The 24,644-nt window shown below is 42.8% G+C and overlaps 1 protein-coding gene across 1 annotated transcript in view; it reads right to left on the minus strand.

Annotated features, from left to right (window-relative positions):
• Window positions 1-2,901: 2,901 nt before the first annotated feature.
• Window positions 2,902-24,644, minus strand: part of GUCY2F (guanylate cyclase 2F, retinal) — a 44,206-nt gene continuing 22,463 nt past the window's right edge. The window contains exons 11-18 of the mRNA XM_061351326.1: window positions 24,117-24,265; window positions 22,738-22,901; window positions 22,266-22,458; window positions 21,985-22,159; window positions 16,323-16,421; window positions 13,949-14,043; window positions 12,705-12,790; window positions 2,902-3,289 (exon numbers count right to left, since the gene is read on the minus strand). Coding sequence (XP_061207310.1) covers window positions 3,151-3,289; window positions 12,705-12,790; window positions 13,949-14,043; window positions 16,323-16,421; window positions 21,985-22,159; window positions 22,266-22,458; window positions 22,738-22,901; window positions 24,117-24,265 — 1,100 coding nt within the window. The 3' untranslated portion in view covers window positions 2,902-3,150. The remainder of the gene's footprint in view (window positions 3,290-12,704; window positions 12,791-13,948; window positions 14,044-16,322; window positions 16,422-21,984; window positions 22,160-22,265; window positions 22,459-22,737; window positions 22,902-24,116; window positions 24,266-24,644) is intronic.

Raw genomic sequence — 24,644 nt, forward strand, 5'->3', positions numbered from 1 at the left:
CCAAAACTGAAATATATATGTACATATGTGTAGATCTTGAAAAGGAGACTATATGTACAGTGGTACACTCAGGAGGTGTGTTGGTTTTGGTTTTGTTGTTAGAAGTATTTAATATGATATATATATCAGAAACAGATGGTTGCTGTCCCTCCTGTTCAGTGTCATATTGCCAGCTATATGGATCAATGCGAAGCTTTTCCAGGGGGCAAATTGCTTCACAGATTTTGTTTTCTACTCACATGTATCTTCCTTTACACCCATTTTACCTGTGTGCTGGGAAAAACATGTGTTTCTGGGAGGGTTTGCTCATGTAGAGAATCCATGTGGCAGTTTCCAGGCCCAGGAAAAAGGTCAGGGAGTCCAACACCTCCTCTGGAACCTCTGATGATAACTATGTGGGAGTGAGGTTCATCCAACTTGACTTCATCCCTTCGTGATGTAGGTTTCTTCATCTGAGCTGATCAGTGCAGCTCCTGTTAGAGTTGATAGCAAGCACTTTCATGGTATGGTTCATCCATCTGAATGCAGATATCCAGGAATGGATTCAGTTTTGGGTTAAGACACCCAAAAAGCATATCTCATTAAACGTACCTGTGAGTATTATTTCAGATCTTAAGGTCTGCTATCTTGTCTCCAATTCCATTGCAAAAGGATACAGTCCTGTGACTTGGCTTTGTTGGATGTTGTAGGTACTCTGGTGCATCTCCCAGTGGCATTAAGAACCTGCATTTCAGCAGGCTGAATTCTATCACAGGTATCTCTGAGTATCTCTGCATGCATCAGGCACCCACTGCTTGAATGAAGACTGTGCTAGCTGCATGTAGGCACCCATTATGGGCTTAGCTCGGTCATTAGGCTCCTTGGACTTTTTGACTTGATGTCCATGAACTGGGAGCTGAGAAACCCAGCACACACAGAGGTATCCACATGTAAGAGCCTAAGAAATTCTTCATTATGAGGGTGCTGAGACGCTGGCACAGGGTGCCCAGAGAAGCTGTGGCTGCCCCATCCCTGGCAGTGTTCAAGGCCAGGTTAGACACAGGGGCTTGGAGCAAGCTGCTCTAATGGAAGGGGTCCCTACCCATGGCAGAGGTTGGAGCTGGATGAGTTTTAAGGTCCCTTCTTTCTGCCTGCCACATCTTCCAGTTCTCTTCAGCCAAGACAGAAGGTCAGGCAATTGAACCCACACCACTTCATAACAGAACAGCACTGATCCATGTTTTTAGCATGGAAAATAATAAAAAATACATGAATTATGCAGGAATAGTTTGATTTTAAACTCATTTTTTCACAGACCAATCCAGATACCATCCCTCCCTGAAACTCTATATTAAGGTATATTGGTAACAGAATAGCCTGGCCCAGGTCTCTTCCACAGGATGTCATTCCTGGATGGATTTGCAAGCGGATGGTGAGCACAGTGCAAAAGGTGAAAACTTTCCTAAAAGTCCTGTCTGACAGGACAAGTGTTGTAGGATAGATATCTTTTAAAAGCCAACTTCTCCCACCTGGAATATCAACTCTCATCGCTAAATGGACAAAAGTTTCTTTCACAAAACCAGGTGCACCAGAGTCAAATCTCGTTATTAAAGACCACAGATGAATTTCCCTTCTATTTCTACTTTTCAGAGGTTTATACTTCAAACAGATCTTCCTTTGACAGCACACGTGTTTTGTACTTGCTATGATGAATTAGTGTGAAAATAGTATCTGGGTTCTGGTTTGCCTCGTTTTGTGAAGATATTTGCAATAACCCAAGCAGGCTTGGCAAGTGGTTACTGGCTCTTAGTCATCATCTGAACGATAAAAATCCACTGTAGTCACTCTGATGAGAAGAGTTCAAACTGAGCTTGAGAAAGGTCTCCGTGTTTTCAGTGAGCACATTCTGGTGGTAATACTGACTAAAATTACCATATCTGCTCTTCCCTTCAGCCTTGCAGAAGAGAGAACAGCAATTCCCAGACGTTTGTTAGAAGCCAGATGTTGAACAGGAGTAAAAAACCTGGAAGAAGAAGTGGCCAACAACAAAAGGATCCGACCCTGATGAAGGATGCTGTGTGAAGCCAAGTGCTGTCCCTTTGCAGAAGGGTATTTCTACCCACTGGGAGGCTTACTCTGAAGACTTGGGAGGCCTTTGAGACCATTTGGAGATTGGGGAGGAAGACGCGTGATGTGTTTCGGGCTTTGCACTGCCTAACTGATGTACTTTCTGTTCCCTCAGCCCCACTTTTGCAGGAAAGAAAATTCGTCTCTTACTAGTATTACTGAGCTAAAGGAACTGCTGAATGTCATTCTCTGCATCTCAGTTTTCCAATATCCTTGCGTGCCATTTTCATCCTGCTTCAGGATGAAAAGCATGAAATGTTTTAGATACGCTACATGTGTGTGTAAAGCAAAACAAAATGTTCTTCCAGTTTAGATCTGGAATGGCAAAGATGACATATTTTGACATTTTGAGCAGAATCTTTTTGGCATTTGGAAACAAATATTGATTCATACCAAACGGCCTCATTTCCAAACTGTCATTTCAGCTTGAAAATGGCATTAAAATGACATTTGCAGCTGAAATGTCAATTGAAAAGAAAATGTTTCAGCTTAAATTGACATATAGGAACAAAACATTTTGATTCAAAATTTCCCCTTATGGCAGAGTAAAAAGTATTTTTTGCTGTTGTCAAAACCATTTTCTCCCGAATGGCATTGATTTTCATGAAACCAGTTTCCTACAACAGCAGCAACAATCTATTGAATGCAAAACAGTTAAACCACTTTAGCACTTGGCATTATTGTTCGAAATCAGGCCAAAATACAGCTGGACACTTTTGTATGTGTCTGCCATGCAGACCTAGCTAAAGTATTCTTTGAGCTCATCCTTGTGTCAGATGCTGATGAAGAGCTGGCACTACCATCACCATCGCTTTCCTCCCCAGTGGACCCCTACTGAAGATGCAGCTCTGAGCTGGTGCCCAGTTTCACAAGAGATGATGGTCAGGATTCATCTGCCTGCTGAGGTTCAACCTCTACAAGAGCTAAGAGGCTTCATTGATTATACTGCTTTTGGTTGGAAGGGAATTAAATGGTGTGAGCTCCTCTGCTGCGTTGGCTTCGAGGTGTCCATGCTGACCTCATTAGTTCTTTGCTGTGCTCTTCTCAGATGTCTTCCTCTTCACTACTCATTTTGTCCTCCTCTATGCTCCCCATCTCTTTAAGGGTTGCTTTTGCCAGTGTCCTCTTTGTGACCCTCAGGACGGCTTTGAGTTTCCTGGACAGTACATCTGGCCACTTGTGGCTGTAAAAGAGAGAAGAGAGGAGGAGTTACCAACCCTGCTCACTAAAGAATCATCTTTCATTCTGCATCATTTTGTGTCAGATAAAGCAAAACCATTAAATGTTCTCAAAGCCGTTAAGAGGCATTGGGCAAGGAGGGGTGGTGGTAAAGAGCTGCAGGGGTGTGGTCTCTGTAGACCATACAACTGCTGGAGCTGCTGCATGGGTTAATGGGATACATAGAGGTTTCATCCAAGGACATCCACTTTAGCAATGCTAATTCTATTTACATAAAAACAACCATAGGGCTTCAGCTGCTCCTGAAAAACATTCCTAACAGCGCATCAGAAGTCTCATAAAACCCCTATCTGGTAAAAAAAAGAGATTCCTTTTTATTATTTATAATAATTTATTATTTATTATTATTGTCACTTATTATTTGTTATTTATTATATTATTATCTATTATTTATTCAATCAGCTGGGCTTTTCTGGGTTTGAGGCCATTCACTGCCACCAATGAGAAACATGAGGGTGCGGCCGCTCAGACAACCCCATGATCTCACCAAGCCCAAGACAGGATGGGCAAGAACCAGAAAGAGCTGACATTTATCTCAGATCCAGGTATAGTTTTGTTGTCACTGTTCCTGACAGAATGAGCTCTAGTGAGAACCAGCACTTAAGAGCTGGGCTAATTCAGAGACTATGTCTATATCCAGGCTAGTAGACTGATGTGATGGAGCTGAAGGCTATCATTTGCTTTGATGCTTCACGTGTCCATGATGCCCAGGTTCTACCATCTGTCAGTGGGCATAGATTTATTATGACATAATGGGGTTTCAGACACAAAACAAACATCAAGGACCTGTAGGAGGCCAGAAGCTGAGTGAATGGCAAAGCTTTAGGGAGGTCTCAACTCTGCAGCTGTCCTGTCCTACAAAGCATCATATGAAATCAAACTTACTGTGTATAATAGAAGAACATATTACTGCTGTTGTAAACCAAAATAAAGAATCAAATGCTAACCCATACCACTGACACCATTATAGTTACATTAAAAACAGTTGAGAAATTGTGCATATACATGGTTTTAAACTGCACACACCATTGCTGTGTACAATGAACAAGCGATTACTATAGAACAGAGTAAATTTGTAGATGACACCAAGTTGGAGTGTTGGTCTGCTTAAGAGTGCAAGGCTCTTCAGAGGGATCTGGATAGGCCAGATCAATGGGACAAGTCAATTGCATGAGGTTCGACAGAGCTCAGTGGTGGGTCTTGCACTTGGGTCACAAGAACTCCATGCAACACTCTGGGCTTAGGAAACTGTGGCTGGAAACTGCTCATGGAAAAGGACCTGGGGGTGCAGGGGTTGTCCCCCTGCACTGGGCACTGGTGAGGCTGCACCTCGAATCCTGTGTTCAGCTCTGGGCACTTCACTGCAAGAGAGACATTGAGGGGCTGGAGCGGGGCCGGAGAAGGGCAACGGAGCTGGTGCAGGGCCTGGAGCCCAAGTGTGATGGGGAAGGGCTGAGGGACCTGGGGGGGTCAGTCTGGAGAAAGCTCAGGGAGGACCTGACGGCTGCCTACAACTGCCTGAGAGGAGGATGGAGCCAGGAGGGGCTGGGCTCTGCTCCCAAGGAACAAGGGATGGGACAAGAGGAACTGGCCTCAAGCTGCACCAGGGCAGGGTTAGATGGAGCTGAGGAACAATTCCTTCCCTAAAGGGTTGTCAAGCACTGGAACAGGCAAGGCAAAAAGCAGGAAAGGGATCTAAAGGCAAATTGCTGAATCTTAAGAAATCACCTAAATGTATCAACACAATGTGATTTAGGATTCAATGGAGGATCCACCCTGAACATTCTTTCATTGAACTTTATAAGAAAGAGCTGATGCCCTTGTCAACAATTATCCAAAATAGACCATAAGGAAACAAGGAAAATAAACAGATAATTTGTTTTTGGTTTTGGGGTCTGGTTTGGTTTGGTTTGGTTGGTTGGTTTGGACACCTTCCAGTATGTTGCTGGGAGATGTCCCTGCATACCAAGAGAGAAGAAGTAGCTGATACAGAGTGGAAGAAAAGAGGAGGAAGAGAAAGATATAATGGGGAGGAAAAAAGAGCAGAAATGAGTGTTTGGTCTCTGCAGTGTGGTATGCAGACAGAATCATCTGAGATCATCATTACAGTGGGGGTGAAGGAGTTTCTGTGTGGGTTTCACCTTTAAGGACAGAGAGAATCTTAATCAAAACCCCTGTCCTGAATGACTGCTGGTCAGTCACACCTTGCTAGTCTATGTCTTGCCGAGCAAGATGCAATGATTTGGGTGTTTATTTCCCAAAGAAGATAAAACCTGGAGGGATCTCTTGTCAGTAAGCTGAGTTCATGGTATAGAAGGCCAGAATAAAGGGAGAAGCAAAGTCTTGAGGAGAAAAGTAAAAGAATAGAAAATAACTTAAAAATTTAAGCCTCAGGACTTTTAGGTGATCCCAGACTGGTCCTTTGTCCTTGCAGGACACACAACCTGTATGCTGATACATCTAAAGTCAGCAAAGAGCAACACAGGTGATGCTAAGATTTATAAATCCTGGATGCCTCCATAGATACAGCAGCTACCAATCACATTGGGGTGAAATCTCATCCCTTCGAACTCCACAGTGAACTCCGACTGACTACATGGGATCTGTGCCTCATCGCCAAAGTGAGATCACAAGGGATCATTAATATCCCTATGGGACAGTTCTTTGCTGGGTCTTGAAGGAAAGAAAGAAACCCCTTTCTCCAGATCAGACGCACTGCAAGATGCTGGGGGTGAGATTCAGGTGCCTGAGGATGCTGTCTATCAGTGTTTGAGATGCTATGGTTTATCCTGTGTGATCTTCATCTGCCAGCCTTGCACAAGCGTTTCTGGTGCTTCAGGCTGAATACCACTTGGATGAGTGGTTTAGCAGGTCCATGTTACAGCCACAGATCCTACTGCAGGACAAAGTATAAGACTCACTAGTGGCACAGCCAGGAGTAACTGGAGGTGCACTTTGGTGATCCTCATGCTTTGCTGCATGTTTTTATCCAGATCCATTCAGAACCGTCATTTCCATTCAAAAACGTGTCCACCAAGGACAACAGAGTCCACGGTCACTCACCGAAGGTTAAAGGATTCATTTCCTAACTATGAGAAGCAGGCTTTCCTCTAGAGTCCAGGCCAGGTGAATACTCCAAAACATATACTCAGAGATGGGTATCCCTCACAGCAAGGACCCTGTGAGACTGTTAACAGTTCACAGTTTCAGAGTAATGGGACTGTAAACTGGGTGAATAGACTATAGATCACTACATCTGAGCTCCTTGTATAGTGGTTTCTTTTATTGCTACCAAGGAATAACAAGGTTATTGATGGCATATTCCCTTTTATTATAAAATGTCTAAGATAGACTAGCTGGAAACACCACTAAACCACCAAGCAGGCACGTGGGAATAAGTGGTTGTTGAGGACATAATTGCCTCCACTGAAAGCTTCATGCACACAAGAAGAATTGAACAAGGAGTGTTGAAAAGCTCCAGGTATAAAATGCCTTATTGATTTTTCTGCTATTTCCCCATGAATAGAGCCAAGTGGGCTAATGAGGACCTTCTGCTCTCCATAATGCACTGCTAACCAGCTTTGCTTCAGTGCAAAAGTCTATGTGTGTGTGTGATATACATCCTAAATATTTTCTATATGTGCATTCTCTGTCAAGCTGGGCCAACCCAATTGAGAGATCCTCTTTGTCTCTGGCCTTGGAGGAGCTCCTTGAAGGAGTTCTTAGGTATAGATCTGCAGGGTGTTCTTCTATGCCTTGGAGCTTACATTTAGCAGTGAGTGCTCACATATGGTAGTGCTTATGCAGGTCTCTGCACAGTATGTCCCATATTTAAATCTTTTTATAAAAAATGAGGAATTTCTGCCTTGTTTCTAGAACAGGGAGAGCCTCATACAAATATTTAAGAATCTCTTAAGGGAGATAAAACAGCCTAGTAACACCCCCTGACTCTTTAACAGTTGTGGTTGGGAAAGAGGAACATAGCCAAACGTTTTCTGCTGGGTTTTATCCTTGTGAGAAAACAGGAGGGAGCTTTAGAGTAATCTATCAGCTGGATATGGTGTATCTTAGATGTATGTAACCAGCCTGTATCTTGGCCCTCTGGGTTTTCATCCACCTCTGCCTACATCTAAGAAAGTGGAAATCGAGTAAAAGTTGGTTCAAAGACATTGAGCAGAAACATTATTGCTGCTTTCAGAAATATTATGTAAAACCCCCCAACCATAGGGAACTTTAATGGGACATCAGACCCTCTCTATGCATGTGTGTGTCTGCTTGCTTATATACCAGCCTTGTTCTGGTAGCACCTATTTGATCAGGCACCCTAGCTCATGCTGTTATACTCCATGTAACTTTTGAATTCCAACCAAATCATCCTAAATCCACATTTATTTCTTGTACCACAGGAACTGGAGTGATGAATAGCAGAGCTGCATCTTGTTTCACACCATGAGATACGGAATTACACTAGGCAGGAGATAGACATTGCAAGAAAGCAACAACAGGCCATTTGAATTCTTTCAGGCTTTATCTCTGTGTTTACCATAGACTAGGCTCATCCTAGCACAATGCACATAGACACCCAGTGGATTGATAATACACTGCAGGTAAACACAGTAAGATTGTATGTCTTTCAGGAATGAATGGGGTAATAGGTCATAAATTTGATAGGAGATCACCCAACAGGGTTACTACTATCTTTAGGCAGCTTTGCTGCTGTTCTGAGCATCTTCCCAATGAGACACTTTGAAAGAATAATACATATTTTTGGCCAAATAGATAGAAAAATAAAGCGTGACACTAAAACCAGCAAAGTGCAGACAAACAACACATAAGCAGGCACTAAATAGCAGCGCTACGTTGGGACTGTCCTACAGCTACTACCTCAGATCTAGGCCTTTTTGCCAATGAGTTTTGCAGCTTTCCTCCTTTTGAACTCTGCAATTTCTTCCAAGGATAAGCCATGGGCTTTAGACCTGCAGTGAACATGTAGGCCATTAGAGAAAGAATCAGTTCAGTTTCATCTGCAATAAAGAACACACCATAAAGGAGACTGATAGAAAGGGAAGTGTCTTCTGGTGTGAAAAAGCAAAACAAGTATTGAGTCTGGTTCTGATTTTTGTTTATTCCCCGTCCCTCACTTCATCTTGACTTATAGCAAAGGGTGAGGTTAGCTAATTTAACTTCAATTGTCCCAAAGTGAAGTACCTGCTCTGAGACAAGCATCTTTTGTAATCTGTATAACCAGGCGCATCCAGAGGGCCCATCTTAGACACTTCTCCCAGGATGAGATGGATGATTTTGTTGATTGAGGAGCACAGACTACATATCTATCATGGATGTGCCCAGAATCCATTAGACAAGATGAATCCTGGGAGAATTATTCTGCTATTCCTCTGATCCTCCCCCTCATTCATCAAAGGGAAGAGCAGAACAAAACTGCTGTGAAGATCTTGCCTTCGGTTAGTTCAGCTCCCACCTCTGTGCCTCTTGGTCTTCCAGGGGTGCTGCTTTCAGAAGCTCTCAGCTCTTGAAGCTATGGGCACATTTCCAAATGGAAATCCTATTTAACTGTCCCTAGAGACAGCCAGTTTTCCCTGAAAGCTTAGCACAAATTTAACAGCCTTTCCCAAGGGAGATCAGAATCAAGTTTCAGCTCTTTTGCCAACTCTGTCCTACACATGGAAACACCTAACCAAGCTGTCCTTCCACACCTTACCTAAATCCTCAGCTCTGGGAATACCTTTCCTTTTTATAGAAACATTGATCCCTGTTTGTAAACCTTCCTGTGAGTGCTGGAGCCTTTAGGGGTAGGTCCTAAGGACAGGGAAGCCGGGAGCCTATAATCCTGATGGGCTGAATGAAGAATAGCTTCTTCTGGGAATCAACAGCTCAGGTGGGGTTCATCACCCTGGAATTTAGCTACCTGCAGCTGAGATGTCTCCATCTGAGCCAAATTCCTTGGGATCTCTTCCAAGCCAGTGGAAGGAAGCAGGCACTGCTGGGCTGCAGATGGGGTCTATCCCAGTGTAAATGTCCTCTGTGGGGCAGAAGAACTGCACCTAGATGTGCCTGCTTCTCTGCACTGACTATATGATGTGTAAATGACCAGCTTATATGGAGGTGTCTATGCTATCTTTTAATGAGATTAAATCCTGAGAGTTGGAGAGGGAAGAGGAATGCTTTGTCTCATTCCTCTTTATGCAAGCAGCAGCAAAATTCAGCCACAAATGGGTAAGCATGAAAGTCTTGTTCTTTGAGTACACCCAGCAAGACTTCATCCAAAGGGGAGTGGAGGAGATTGCTGCCTATTTTTGCACAATAGTGCAGCAGGTTTTGACCTGATGGTGGCTTGAGGTTTATTATAAGACAATCAATCATATGTGTTCTCTCAGCAACTTCAGAAATATCAGCAGGGGTTATTATCATAGGACCATGAGTATTAACCCAATCACATAATGAAATACTTTGTATTCTCAAGTTTGCTGAAGTTCGGCTTCTGCATATAAACTCACCTTTGTAAGGTCAAGGACAGCTCCCAGTGTCTAGGGTGCTAAGACTACCGCAAGCACAATAGGATAATGTAGCTTGATTTATCCTTCTATGAACTGCTCTATAAGCTATTTAATCATAGATCTGCTCATGACTGCCTATCAGAGCTAGAAAATTGCCTTCACATGCCAAGAAATCCTCCTGCTAAGGGCTGCGTTTGCAGCTTTGATCGGCTGATGGGTTTTAGGTCATGGGAAATAATAAGAAGCTAGCACTGTTTTCTAATGTTACCTGGTGTCTTTGCCATAAAACACTGTAATGAAGGCCTGAAAAACTTCATATTTCAAGGGCTATGACTGGTCATGGCAGTATGAAGCATTAACAGACCATTAGTGAAACTAAGCTCATCAAGTAGTCCATATGAGATAACTCATAGGGTCAGACACAGATACAGGTATTTTTATTAAGATTAAGTCCTTATTAGATTAAATTTTCCTCAGGGCATCTTTGACCCCTTTCTCCACACAGAATATCCACCCCTAGTATCTGACCCTTAAATCCATGGCCAACAGGTTTGTGTTTCTCCAGTATAGGCAGGACGCCAAGCACAATTTATTAACCTTCTCTTATTAAGTATCACCTCTCAGCAAGACCACCACAACTGCCCATCTGTAGATGTTTAGGCCACTCAAGTCACAAAATAAAGCATAACATAAAAGCAAATGCTCATGGACCTCATGGAATGAAAAGACCTAAATAGAAGATGAGTTGTTTCAGAACAGGGTGAAAAGATGAGTAGAAGAGGAATTTATTCAGTACCTCCTTCTTCAGCGCAAGAGCTTATAGATGTGGAAATTCCTGTAGAAGTATGAGGCAGTGACTTAAATCTACCACACTGGCTCATATGAGAGAAACAACCTTCAACCTCTCATAATCTGGCACAAAACTGTACTATCAAGATAAGGCTGGAAACAGAACGTAATGTCTGATATCTACCCGATAACTGCACAGCATATGCATGAAGCAATTCTCCAAATATTTGCTTTGCTTGAACATCCAGTTACTTCTTTCTGCCCTTTGACACTTAACTTCCATGCAATATAGTTTTCATTTTGACCCTTCATTAAGTTTCAGTTTCATATAACTTTGTTTTTGCCCCTGATTACTTTCACATTCGTTCAACTGCTGTATGGTGAGCCATGGGGACAGAAACACTGCAAAAGAACAGTGAAGATCAGGGCCTTGGGATGAGAGCAGACACGTCCCTCTCTGCAGTTTTACTGGTGGGCTCTTTTGAGGTTACACAAGGATGCTTAAGATTCCCTGATCCTGGGTACATAGGAGAATTTGCTTCCTCTTATTGTCCCTGTGGACCTGATGTATTTTCTATCATTTACAATCCATACTTAGAAACAGCTCAGGCCTGCATAGGTCTGATTTTGGCACAAATTACCAGAGGACAGGATCTTTGAGGATTATTGAAAGAACCTCAGCAGTCAATGGAGGCCTAATACATGACTTTTAGATGGTAAAACCAGCATGAGAAGAACCTACTCTCAGGGTAGAAGTCTGGGTGCTTCCATGGCTGCATGGTAAGCCAGCCCACCTTGCTAATCTGGCAAAACTCCTCCCAGCTTCATATTTGCCATGAATAAGGCATCTTTGGTATCAACACACATTACTCAATAGCTCATTTCCATCACGGCCTCCAAGCCTAAGAAATACTGTGTCTCAAAATTATCGTGCAGTAACCTTCTATCTTCCACTCTGATTGATACCCAAATAACTTCAAAGTTATGGCCCCAAATACTCATTCTCATTCTACTCCAGGAAAGCTCTGGGAGGGCTCTGAGCACATGGACTGCCCTGTACTCAACTGCCCAAGTAGTTAACCATTATCTGCAAAGGAATATTAAAACCATTTTCATTTTACCAAGAAGAAATGAGGCAAAACTTAGAACAAGATTTGTCAGGGAAAGTCAAAGTGAAAACAGACCCTGTTTGCTGTCAGACATCTGTCTCTGAGCTAGTTTTTATAGCCAACAAAACCGGCATCTTGTGAGGGCAATTCATCTTAGGATACAGATGTCTAAGCAGGCAAGTCAAATCATACCCCTGCACATGTATTTCTCTTTGTTGACTACAAAGGGAGTCAAGGTTGAGTAGCTTTAATATGGGTGACCACACTATTCTTGTCAAACAAATCTCACTCCTGGTTTTTATGGCCTGACCACAACATCCTTTCCAGGCATACAGAATGTGACAGCTGAACAGGGAGTATTCCCTTTGCAAAGCCAAGCATTGCAAAGCTACCAATGGCTTAATGAATTTCAAGTGCTCAATCTTTGCTTACTACCACTTGTATGGAAGCAACATAATTAAGTCTTTTGTTGCCTAATGGTGACATATTTTTACAACACAAAGTGTCCTTATTGTTCTGTTTAAATGAACAGTGCTACAGGGAAGGAACGTGTTTATATAGTGAATGAGGCTGGTGTTTTCTGCAGGAGAAAACACCTTTAGATGGAAGGAGAGAAAAATCTGAGTGTCACCTACATACAGATAACACCAGAGACCTGAAAGTGGCCCTGATTGTACATCTCCCATACTCACGCAGAGCAGGAAGGGGATTCAGGACAATATAGGGGGGGAAGCAGCAAGTGCTACTTCTTGAGAACTGTGATTAAGGAGAGGAACTGAAGAAAACACACTTCTGAGTCCCAGTACTATGCCTGAAAATGTAAGTCATCTAAGGAAAATGAGGTAGACTTTGCAATCAGATAACTTTGAAAGACAGATACTCAGCCTGTGAACTCCAACAAGGACCTTTTAATGAATGTATTGAACAGTGAGGAAGTCACACTTACCCTGGCTTCATTTCAGGAGGTTTAGGTAGGGGCTTCATAAAGCCTTTTTTCCCAACTAGCCAATATGTGTCTTCTACTCCTTTACCCTAAAATGAAAACAAACATGCAGATAAAAAGCAGCTTTCTCACCACCCTCTGCTCGATAAATAACCATCTCATTGGGCTTCATATATACCCAGAGACAGAGCATGTTTGGAAATCTTGGGCTCTCCTTCATAATGCCTGAGATGATTTGAATTTCACTGTCCTAAAAGAGGAGGCTCAAGCTGTCATAAAATCTCTCAATTAATGATGCTTGTTGTACCAAATAAGATGGTTATGGGGGAAAGGCATCTGATGAACTGCAAACTCTGATATCAATGACCCTTGAAGGGAGAAATGGAGGAAAAGAGACACTTCTTGAGTTAAATTCTTCATGACTGGAAAAAGGGAAATATAGCCCCTATTTTTGAGAAGGGGAAAATAAATTTAAATTGGATACAAGGAAGAAATTCTTTACTGTTAGGGTGGTGAGGCACTGGAATGGGTTGTCCAGGGAAGCTGTGAATGCTCCATCCCTGACAGTGTTCAAGGCCAGGTTGGACAGAGCCTTGGGTGCCATGGTTTAGTGTGAGGTGTCCCTCTCCATGGCAGGGGGGTTGGAACTGGATGATTTTAAGGTCCTTTCCAACCCAAACCAATCTATGCTTCTATGAGTCACATAAACTGGACCCTGAAAGTCAGGTTAATAATTTCCTAAAGTGCCAATTCATCTCCACTATGTAAAGGCTTCTTTCCATTGACTAAACCTGAATAATTACCGTTTATCTCCACTTGCAGGCATGGAATCAGTTGAGATGATTCCACTCACCATGAAAGATTGTTGTGGAACCTGAGATCATATTCAGACCTCTTACTGTAGGTGCTTAAGGCAAACAAAGATCCTACCGCTGTCTATTGGCTATGTAAGGGGAGAAGTGATATTTTGAATTATTTGTCTTCTTTGGAAGCTGAAAAGTAGCAGCTTCTACCAAAGGTGAGTTAAATAGAGTCCTAAATAAATAGATTCAGCATATTCATCTGATTCCTCGATCCCACAGTCTTTCAGTAATTACTTCATGTATTGAAACAAGGGATGGGGACAACTTGGGAAGGATCCAAAGGTGGTTTGGTGGTTGAATGCCAAACAAGAGCTTATTAGGCAAATTCCTCAAGCAACAAGATTCCCATGTGTGAAGTATTTCACACAGCCCTGGCCTTCTTACCTTGAGCTCTGTTTTTCCCCTAGGTACGATTTCATAGCCTTCATTTAGACTCCAAAGCGTATCCACTGTACTTTGGCTGACATGAATTCTGTAAGCTGGGAATGGAAAGCAAAACAGCTGGATCACTATACTGCACACATGCTGCAAATTACCCCCTGCTTCATACTGGCAAGGAAAAACACTCCAAAGCACGCAGGTGTGAAGCTATTGGAACTGTGTGGTGCTCCTCTATGTAGAGTTTGATGCTGATGGATGGATCTTTCCAGGTAGGCCTATAACAGGAAGAGAGGAGATCTACACTGGGGACTTCGTGGAGACGGATACTAAACATGCTAAGAGTAGAAATCCAGTTCTTAATAAAGATGGCAAGTGTTTTTTTAGCAACAGTATCAGCTGGAATCAAGAATGCTGGTTTTATCTATTGCCATAGAGTAACTAGGGAGCAAGAAGGAAAAGAAGGATAACCAGCTGTCCTGCTCCAGACACCCAACATCATTTGAAAGTGATTTGAAGAGATGGAGTTTGCAAGTGCACATAACAAAAATGTGGCTGTTCATCTAAAGCCATCTTGGCTTTTCAGTAATTGATTCCGCCCCTAAGCTGCCATTAACAGTCTATGAACAAAAAGAGCAAAATTCCCATCTCCCCCAGTTTTCTTCACAATCATTGCTGGAACTCCCTGGAATTTGTTGGTATTCTGCTGATGTGGACAAGTCAAAGAATGTTTCTAAACATTTTGCCACAAAATAGTTTCCTTTATGGTTGTTTTTGTTGAACTTCTATTTCAAATGCATCAATCACATTCCCTTCCCCCTTGAACGATGGGGCCTGAACCAATTTATGCAGAGGAAGACCAGACAGCTCTGAGTTACATTTCTGGGACACCAACCTACAGTCTTCCTATTACTGCATATCTATATATATATGCTTATCTATACGCACTTCTATTAACATATAAAGGTGCTTTTGTATCTGCAGTGCTCTTGCTGTCTCCAGTCTCAGTGGGACTTCAAGGGTCTAAACCTCAGGATTCTTCAAGTATGTGCCTTGCCATTAGAAATCTGCTATCTTTTCCATTGCCTTCCAAATGCAGTGCATGCTTCTTAAAATGAGCCAGCCATAATCACAAAAAAAAATGCAATTTTCCTTAATTAATGATTAGCCTGATTGTTAGTCTTTATTAGTCTAATCAAAATCACTGGAGCCAGAAATGTGGGGATTGTATAGAAGAGTGGAAAAGTTCCAATGTGGCACATATACTGCAATGTGTTTCTAACCTGGCAAGACCTCAAGATATTAATACTGAGTATCCCAGGCTTTGTGTAGCTTGAAAACCAGATACAATGGGTAATTTCTTAGAGCTATTGAAAATACCAAAAGGGAGACCAGAGATCAAGGATGAAAATGTATGAGACATTGCCTTTGGAAGCCAACTTGTACCAACGGGTGAACATCAAAGGGAAATTCAGAACACATCCAGGGCTCTGACACTGCTGTCACTAGCTGTCCACTGTGCCATCCACAGTTCAACCACTGTGGTTTGCATATTCATTAGCAAGGACAGCAAAGCACAAACAACAGATCTGTGTACACGTATGACTGAAAAAACAGGCAAATGTTTCTTGCCCACCAGCTCTTTTTGTATGTCTAGAAGTCTCCAGCCATGGGACAATAAGAACCGGCTGAGAGATGGTAGTGTCTTATCTGATGCAACTATTGGCTATGTGCATGTAGACTGTTGTTTTACAACTGGAAGCTTCAGAAAAACAAAGGTAAGACCTTAAGGGAAAAATAATCTGAACATCAACTGATAAAGAAAGACATCAAGAAAAAACAAAGAGGAAGGAAAGATTCAGGATTTTGTTAGGATCTTCCAACACTTGTTCATGGAATTGTTATCACTGATTGCAAAAGCCATCACAAATGATGCCTTTCATGTTGCAGGACCTGGTTGCATGTGGTCTGCTTTTCTCCTTCTCCAGCACAGTGGAAGCAGTGCCCACATGTGCTTCAACCCTTGCAAGTGCCTTATTTTACTGTGCAAGAACAGCTCTGAGTTAAAGGTTCTCAGCACTGAAAGCAAGATCCAACCCCTGTAGGAGAAATCTAGGGCAATATTCATATTGAGTTTGGTTGATGGGATCCAAATCAGAGGACTGTAGCTGGAAGGCAGGGTCTTAAATGCAGACCCACAATGTCAAAGATGATGCCTTCCTTTCAGGCTGCTTTGAATTTTGTTGCTTGACTGACCCTTTCCTTCAGAGCTGATTCAGTTGTGATGCTTATAACTAAATAATGCTCTCTATAACATCTCTTCATCCCTCTTGAGAAGTTCCTTTAACCACCCATCCCAAGAGCTGTCCCAAATACTCACGCAGGCCCGTGGACTCCATTCGTGATGCTGTGTTCACTGTGTCTCCAAAGAGGCAGTACCGTGGCATGGTGAGCCCCACCACGCCTGCCACACAAGGCCCTGAAAGACATGTGTCATCTCTATAACCCAGATGGTACTGCATCAAGGGATGCACCAACAAACAAATCTCATCCTCCCCTCTGATATTCAAAACCCACTTAGGAATATAGGAGAATAACTTTTAAAGATCTCATTGGCCTTGGTGCTTGCTAGAGATGAATAGAAATTAAGCATTTCTATGTATTGCACAGTGGTGTTTTATGCTTGAGAAAGGTCTTGTGTAGTAAGACCTCAGTTCACTGTCATCTAGGAGAAATAAGTTCAGAATTCATAGAAGCCAAAGAACTGACACAATCTCATTTTAAAAAGACCTAATTTTCCATCCAAGAAAACTAAAGGTCAGATCTTGTGACATGCCCTGCATCCCAGTGAAACAGGACTGACTATCAGCCTTGGAAGTACAGAGATGCTGGCAGTATGCTCAACCACCCTGTGACCCCTCCTTGGAAAGAAGACATATCAGCTTGTCTGTCTAGCCAAAAACTGTTGATTTTCCCTATTTCTCATTCTGTAGACAAGATCCACTCCCTTCCAAAGCGGCTCCCAAAGAACCAGTGCCAAGTTCTTAGGGAGAGGTATGTGTGCAGGATTTACATGAACATGAACATACGTGGAGATAATATGGGACAGCCAAACAGCACAGACAATTGTCATCTGGGGCACTGGTTTTAGCTGATGTTTGGACTGTGGATGAGATGAGGATGAGATGCCAGATTTCATCACCCACAATTAGAGATACCAGGATTGCAAAAGGAATGCAAGAGAGAAAAAAGATAAAGAAAAAAAAGTGAGTGCTCTCAGCAATATAAAGGAGGCGTGGGGCTGCCTGCAGAGAAAAGACTGTGCCTTCCATTGGATGCGTTTATGCCATATGTCTTTTAGGGTCTGGGTGCTTTTTCAATGTCATAATCCTTCTGGATTAAGATCTGGCAAAACTGACAACAAGGAAAACTTTTCCCATGCAAGCTTATAAGAGATGTGAACATAGTACAACATTATCTGAAATGACGGTATAGATAAGGTTTTTAAATGGAAAAAGTTGTAGGTCAAAATGCTAGTTTTAAAATAGTTATGATAATATTGATAATAACAATAATACTAACAATAGCTTAATTTAGAAGTGATCATGGAATCATAGAATGGTCTCAGTTGGAAAGGACCTTGAGATCATTGTGTTTCAACCCCCTGCCATGGCAGGGAAGCCTCACTCCAGGCCACGTCACCGAAGGCTCTGTCCGACCTAGCCTTGAACACTGCCAGGGAGGGAGCATTCACAGCTTCCTTGAGCTACCCATTCCAGTGCCTCACTACCCTCACAGTAATGAGCTTCTTCCTTATATCCAACCTGAACTTCCCCTGTCTCAGTTTGAACTCATCACCCCTTGTCCTGTCACTACTGTCCCTGACAAAGAGAGTCCTGATGATCAGTTACTTGTCTTAGGAAAGTGTAATTTTACAGTGATTTTAGCCTTCTTAGTTACAAAAACTGATTCTTCATATAATTTTACAACACATCTTAAAGACCATGAAACTCCATAACTGAAAGCTGTAGGGAACTTTGCAAGAGCCCCTCTTACTTTGACCTCTGAGAAGTTGTTGCAAAATCAAAGTAACAGGATTGTAATGTAATTTACAGAGGATGCAATCAGAGTGAGGCAGATTTTACCTCCCCCTGGTGAAGCAAAACTTGATTAAACAATAAAAAAGAGAGAAGAAGAATGCTTCATACCAAAAACGTTACAAGGACTTCAACAGCATGTCTGGATCAAGCACAGCATGCAGGGACTGCTGGAGGTCAGGAGAACCTGATTTAATGTTTTATACTGCCAATGTGCCACGCAACCTTGGGTAAGACATTGCCCCTCAGAATCTCTTCTAGTTTAATTCCCATTATTATCAGTAATCCCTAATTTGGTTTAAGTTCTTCAGGAGAGGTGTTATATCCACCAGAGTAAGTCTTTACAGGGTCTAGTCTATAGGCACTTCCATAGCGCAACTGTAGATACTAGAGGCTCAAGGGCCTAATGATGACCTAACTGGTCCTTAAATGTGTTCCCACTGACTAAAAAAGAGTCTTGTTGGAGATTATTTAATTCATGCTTCAATGAAAGCTTTCCCTGAGTAAACACTGACTCACACAACATCACCTCTTTTCATCTGGTGGTGATGACATGACAGCGGCACTCAGGTATCTCAGTAATGATCAAAGCTCCTTCTGTAATAGGTGTTGCAAAGACACAAAAAAGTGATTCAGAAAACAGCCCTCACTGAGGAGAATTTCATTTCCGTTAATAAGCACAAATACAGGCAGCTGAGCTCCTACATAGTCATAGAATTATGGAATGGTTTGTATTGGAAGGGACATTACAGCTCATCCAGTTCCAGCCCCCTGCCATGGGCAGGGGCACATTCCACTAGAGCAGGTTGCTCCAGCCCTCACAGCATCTCCATGGCCTCCTCTGGACTTGCTCCAGCAGGTTGTGGAAACAGCTGAGTTAGCTGTGTTTTCATCTTGGGAGCCCCAGTCAACAGCTGGTGGAGGCCAAGTCAATGCAGTCAACTGAGCCATGAGACCCTTTCCACTCCTGCATCTGAAGAGCTATCCAGGGTCCGCTTAAATATCCACCAGATACCCATCAACCACAATATGAGGGCATGCTCCCTAACACTCTTGGAAACACCTCCACTGGGGTGACTGAATTTAGGTTTCCTATTTAGTCAATGCAATCATCCAATCATAGAATCACAGAATGGTTTGGGTTGAAAAGGACTTTAAGATCATCCAGTTCCAACCCTTCTGCCATAGGCAGAAATCATATCTGCAAAGCTGATGGCTAAGATGGCAAGATTTTTTGAGTGAGATACAATCATTCTACAGTACAGCTTTTAAGCCTGTCCTTCTGCTGCACATAGTAGTTCAAAAACAGCCTTACAGTGTAAGCATTCCCAAAGGACTTCTCCATGTTGAAAGCATCCAGGAGTTCATCCACTTGCTGCCTCCACTGCCTGTGTGTGTTCCCCCTTGTCTAGACAGCTCCAGCAAACGGCTATCAAAAGCTTCCAGCCATAAATCTCTCACAGCAGCAAGTTACAGAGGAAACCAAATACCCTGTGATGGGAACGTTGTGGCCTCGTTGTTTAATTATACAGGTTAGCTGGTTTGTTTTGGAATGGCCCTTTGCCAGTGCTTGCAGGGTCGGTTAATGAGTGGTGCTGGGCTAAGACTCTGCAACAACCATCAGTGGTGCCGTGGAGGGTCATACACTCAATTGAAGTGTGGGGCTGCCTGCCACAGAGCCTGGCTGATAAACAGATCCTTTCAGCCTCTGGGAAAGCTTGTTTTTCTCACCACTGCTCTCCCTGTTATTCTCCATCCCACACACGGATGGTGTGGAAACAGCTGAGTCAGCTGAGTTTTGCTGGACATGGAGTTAAGTCGAGAGAGGAGAGCCAAGACTCCAGGGTCAGTTTAAAGCAGGGCAGAAACTGCAGAGCAAACACTGCTCTTTTTGTCCTCTTTGCCTTACTGATGTATTACCACAAGTGGGCTATGGGCATGGACAAGCAGAAGTCCCCAGGGGTGCAGTTTTCATTGGAGATGGAGGGACATGGGCAGCCTATGCCCAAATGGCATTTATTGCTTTATCACAGAGGGGATCACAAGCTGGTCTTGACACCAGTTTCCAGAGAGCAGCTGGCCAACAAAACTGGTGTTCACACCCGTTCTCCATCCTTTCCAGGGCAGTAAAAGTGTCAGCAAAGCCCTCCTCTCCCCAAGCGCATCCTCAATGCTTTCATGATGCTGGTGATTCCCTCTTCATGCTTCTTTCCTCAGGAGAAATGGGGTCCAGGGTTAATCAAACTCTGCTGTCAGCTCGGTGGCTTGGAGATCTGGTTTGTTTTGGAGCATACATTTCTCACTGCTCCCACGAGAATATGAAGTTGCCAGATCTGTGCAAAACATGATCTGGCTTCTGCTTCTTGAGAAAGAAAACCCCTATTCCTTCCCCTCTTCCTCTTACACACCACACAACTGCTCATTGCAACGCTGCTTTCCAGATACCCAGAGTTCATAAAACCAAGAAAAGAATGTAACTAGCCCCCATACGCATCACCTAGGGATAGATTTTTGGCTGGGTGCATGGAAGACGCGTTGCAGAGCTGCTGTCAACAGGCAGCAGCAGATGCTGTGCACCGAATTCCAATCTTTCCATGTTGAAAATGTGCTGCTTGTGCTCCTGCTCTGGGTAAGACAAGCTGGGGCCATAGCCTCATCTGATTTCTGCCAGAGTATAAAACACACAGTGTTCCTGCACTCATTCCTTAGCACTTTAGGCTTCTGTGAATGGCCAACTAAGACCCCTAAACTGCAAAGAAAACAGTAGGGAGATTAGTTTTCAGAGGTAACCCCAAAAGAAGAACTTACATGGTCTAGGAGATATGAAATATCAACCTTTAATATGGGTTATGAAACATCAACCTTTGATATGAGGTATGAAATATCAGAGGTTGCACCAGATGATCGTCAAGGTCCTTTCCAACCTGTTAGTCTATGAAATACTGATTTTATCTCTGCTCTGGGTGAGATACTTCCTTTTCTCTGCTCTTGTTTCCCCATGTGTACAACAGGAACTGGGATATTGACTGCTGTAAAACACTTGCATTCCAAAGCTGCAAAAATGTGGGCATTATCGAATAGGCAGAAGGATAAAACCCCCCTGTAACACTAAATCAAACTCCTGGACAATCTTACTCAATGTTTGGCTTCCCACTACAGGGAAGTACCTGGTGCTTTAGGGGAAGACAGAAGAACTCTGGTAATGTACAGCTGGGAAGAATGTATTAATGAATGACTATGGTATAAAAATATGAAGGTTCATATCTTGTCTAAAAATAATGATTCTATCATAACAGCAGATGTATTTTTTATTGAAATCCCAGTCATGTTTTCACTTACACAACACAGTCCTCCTGTCTTTGTTTTGTTTTGTTTTGTTTTGGTATTTAATTACACTTTATATAAAGAAAAGAACTTCCTCTTTTCTTTGTAAGCAAGCCACTCTTCTGTTAATTGAATACATGACGACTTCTACATTAGAGGTAATTTACTTTCTTTACAACATAACTTCTTCTTAATAGCTGTATCACACACCCTTCAATTTGTCCTGCCTGTAATAAATCTCCAAAAACTTTCATTTTTCCACTCTATGTGCCTGCTTTTCTGTGCTTTTTTATTTCATAACAGAGTTACAAAGGCATCACTTGGATGTTCCCATATCACACCAGCGAAGATCCTGTGGCATATCAAAGAGCCACCCTTTCAACAAAGCCCTTGTGACTAACGTGTCTGATGTAGTTCTTGAGTGGGACGGAACGCACAACTTCTCCCCCAGGTGACACTGAGCCGTTTTCCTACTTGGGGTTTGTGTTTCCATTTTAATGCCCTTGTTGCTATGGAAGGTTTTAAAGCATCTTCCAAGGGTGCTTGTTTTGGGGCAGGAAAGGAGAAAGCATTCACAGCTGGAAATGCATTTGCAGCATTCTTTGATGTTCAGGCGCTTACCTGTATGCAGCCCAATTCGTATCCTGAGGGGAATGTCTGGCATGTGTCTCATTTTGAATGACCCCACCGAGCTGAGGATGTCCAAGGACATGTTGGCTATCTCAGCCGCGTGCTTGTTTCCATTCCGTTTTGGGAGCCCTGAGGCAACCATGTAGGCATCACCAATCGTCTCCACCTAGCAAACACCATTAGATTAATAAATAAATTGGGGGGGAAAGATGGAAAAGAGACACAGAATAAAGCTACAAGAGTATTCGACCCATAGACAGTTTGATTCTCACCTTGTAAACATCATGGTTTCCAAGAACAGCATCAAACAGTGTGTAAAGATCATTCAGGAGGTCAACTACTTCAATGGGTTCACTGAGGGCTGAAATGGTTGTGAAGCCCACGATGTCACTGAAGTAGATGGTCACCTGGTCAAAATACTCTGGCTCCACAGTGCCACCAGTCTTGAGGGCTTCTGCCACTGATCTGTAATAACACAAGCAAAGATGGCAGGGCACAAACCCCTTTGTAGTACATGCTCAAGAGCTCAGACACTCTTGCCCCACAGTGCTTAAAAGGTTTGCCACTAAATAGAAAGTTCTATATGGCTGTAATAAGCATTGCTAGAAGTTTCTTACTTTGATTGGAAGGTGCTTGCCAAAACTGGAGGTCAGCTCTGCAATCCTGCTCACTTCTGGGGAGCAGTTTTGTCCAGTTTAGGTATGGGTTTGGTTTATTTTTACCATCTAAAGTACCAGTACTTACGGGGGGAGCATTTGTGACAACAGTTTATCTGTCTTCTGTTTTTCAATCTCTAGCTCTTCAGTCCTCTCCCTGATTAAATCTTCCAGGTTGCTCGAATACTGCTCAAGCATCCTGAGCATTGAGTCAATGATATTGGTCTTCTTCCCTTTGTTGATGGTTTTGAACTGCAAATCAAACTGGAGAGTTATTTTTCCATCTCATTACACCATTGCAGCACAGTAAGTTTGGAAAGGAACAAAAAGCCAACACTTATTTTAAAGGGACAATGCTAAAGACTGGCTTTGTCAGTGGCAAGAGTTCAACAACAAAGGTTGAAAGGCTGGATAGAGGGTGAATTTACATCAACAACTATGAAAGCTGCCCAGGAGCATGTTCCTCATATATGAGCTTCAAGTGAGCGTGAAGTGAAACACTATAGTTCTTATGGAGTCCTATCATGCTGCAGATTTGCATCCTGATTTATCCAATTACCAACCTTTAGGGTAACCTGCAGCCATTTGCATTCAGAGATGCAAATTGCAGGGCAGTAACAATACTTACAACCTGTTTATGTGTTACTGGTCTTAAATCCATCTTTGCACAGTGGCACGCACGTGTACTGCCACCTCCCATCCCCAATACTTCACTGAGTTTTGCTCTCTCCTCTTGACCTGAAGATGAGCCTCTGGACCATTTGGACAATCTGTGGCTTTAGAAGCTGCCATAGACTCAAAAGTGGAGTCATATGGGTGTAAAATTATTCACAATTTCTTAGAACAAAAAGGTAAAAAACATTAATATTTGTTTACTTACTTTGGCCTTATAAGAACATAGGAACAGTACCACTGGATCAGACAAGGGGTTTATTTTGCCAGTCCATGAGATTGGCCAGTAACATATGTCTGGGAAAGCTGTTGAAACAGTGCTCAAGTATAGTCATATTTCTCTGGGATATACTTCCAGTCTTCATCAATCTGCAGTTCAGAAACTTCATATGCCAAATGGTTATATCTCTGTGTTTAAAAGCCTTTGGTGAATTTTCCTTTTAAATTAATCACCTTTTAAATACTTTAGAAATCAAAAACCATATTGATCTGAAGGTGCTATCATAATTTACAGATCTTTGATCTCCACCTGATCATCTGTGCAAGGTACACTGCAATTGTGACGACACCATCCCATGTTCAGCCTACTTCAAACCCACAGAGTGGTGCCATGGCAGCCCATGTTCAGGACAAGGTGTAAACCAGACATCATGAACCATAAAATAACCCAATAGCAAAGGCAAAACGAGAGCTCTGGGACTTCTTCAGTCATTACTTAAGGGCTCACTTAAAGGAATAAAACAATTCCCTGCCAAGTGCATGCAAAGGATTGAACCTGCTGCTCTGTTCACCGACCTTAAGAAATACCTCGTCAAAGGTTGGGCGTCGTTCGGGGGCTTCACCCCAGCATTCCTTCATTACCTGGATGCACCTTATGGGGGCCAACTCAGGGGCTATGTTTGGGCGGCACAAGGGAGGGGGCTTCTTCACTTTCTTGATGATTTCTGTGACAAAGAGAATGGGAAGCACATTGTGAGATGCAGGGTCTTGGTGGGGGCAAAGAACAGGGAACTTTGCATCTATCCCTTGCTTGCTCCATTACCCATCACTGCTATTCCTCACCATTCAATGGCTGGCTCTGCTTTCCACTTCCAGGAGTTTCTTGGAGGATTTGAAAGACAAGAGATTCATCTGACACCTTGTCCCCTGAGAACCAGGTTATGAGCAATAAAGTGGCTGGATGGGGAAAGGATGCGTGACAGATGAATGTGTGACCGACACTGCAGGGTTGTGTTTAATGAAATTGCCTCTGACTCTCTCTATTAGGATCTGCAGTCCTCTAAGAGTGCAGAGGGATATGGCTGGACCCAGACAGGAAGGTTA

Source organism: Neopsephotus bourkii, unplaced genomic scaffold (genome assembly GCF_033783945.1).
Source record: "Neopsephotus bourkii isolate Nb327-2 ecotype Australia unplaced genomic scaffold, CSIRO-AGI_Nbou_v1 NB_580, whole genome shotgun sequence".
Classification (NCBI taxonomy): Eukaryota; Metazoa; Chordata; class Aves; order Psittaciformes; family Psittacidae; genus Neopsephotus; species Neopsephotus bourkii.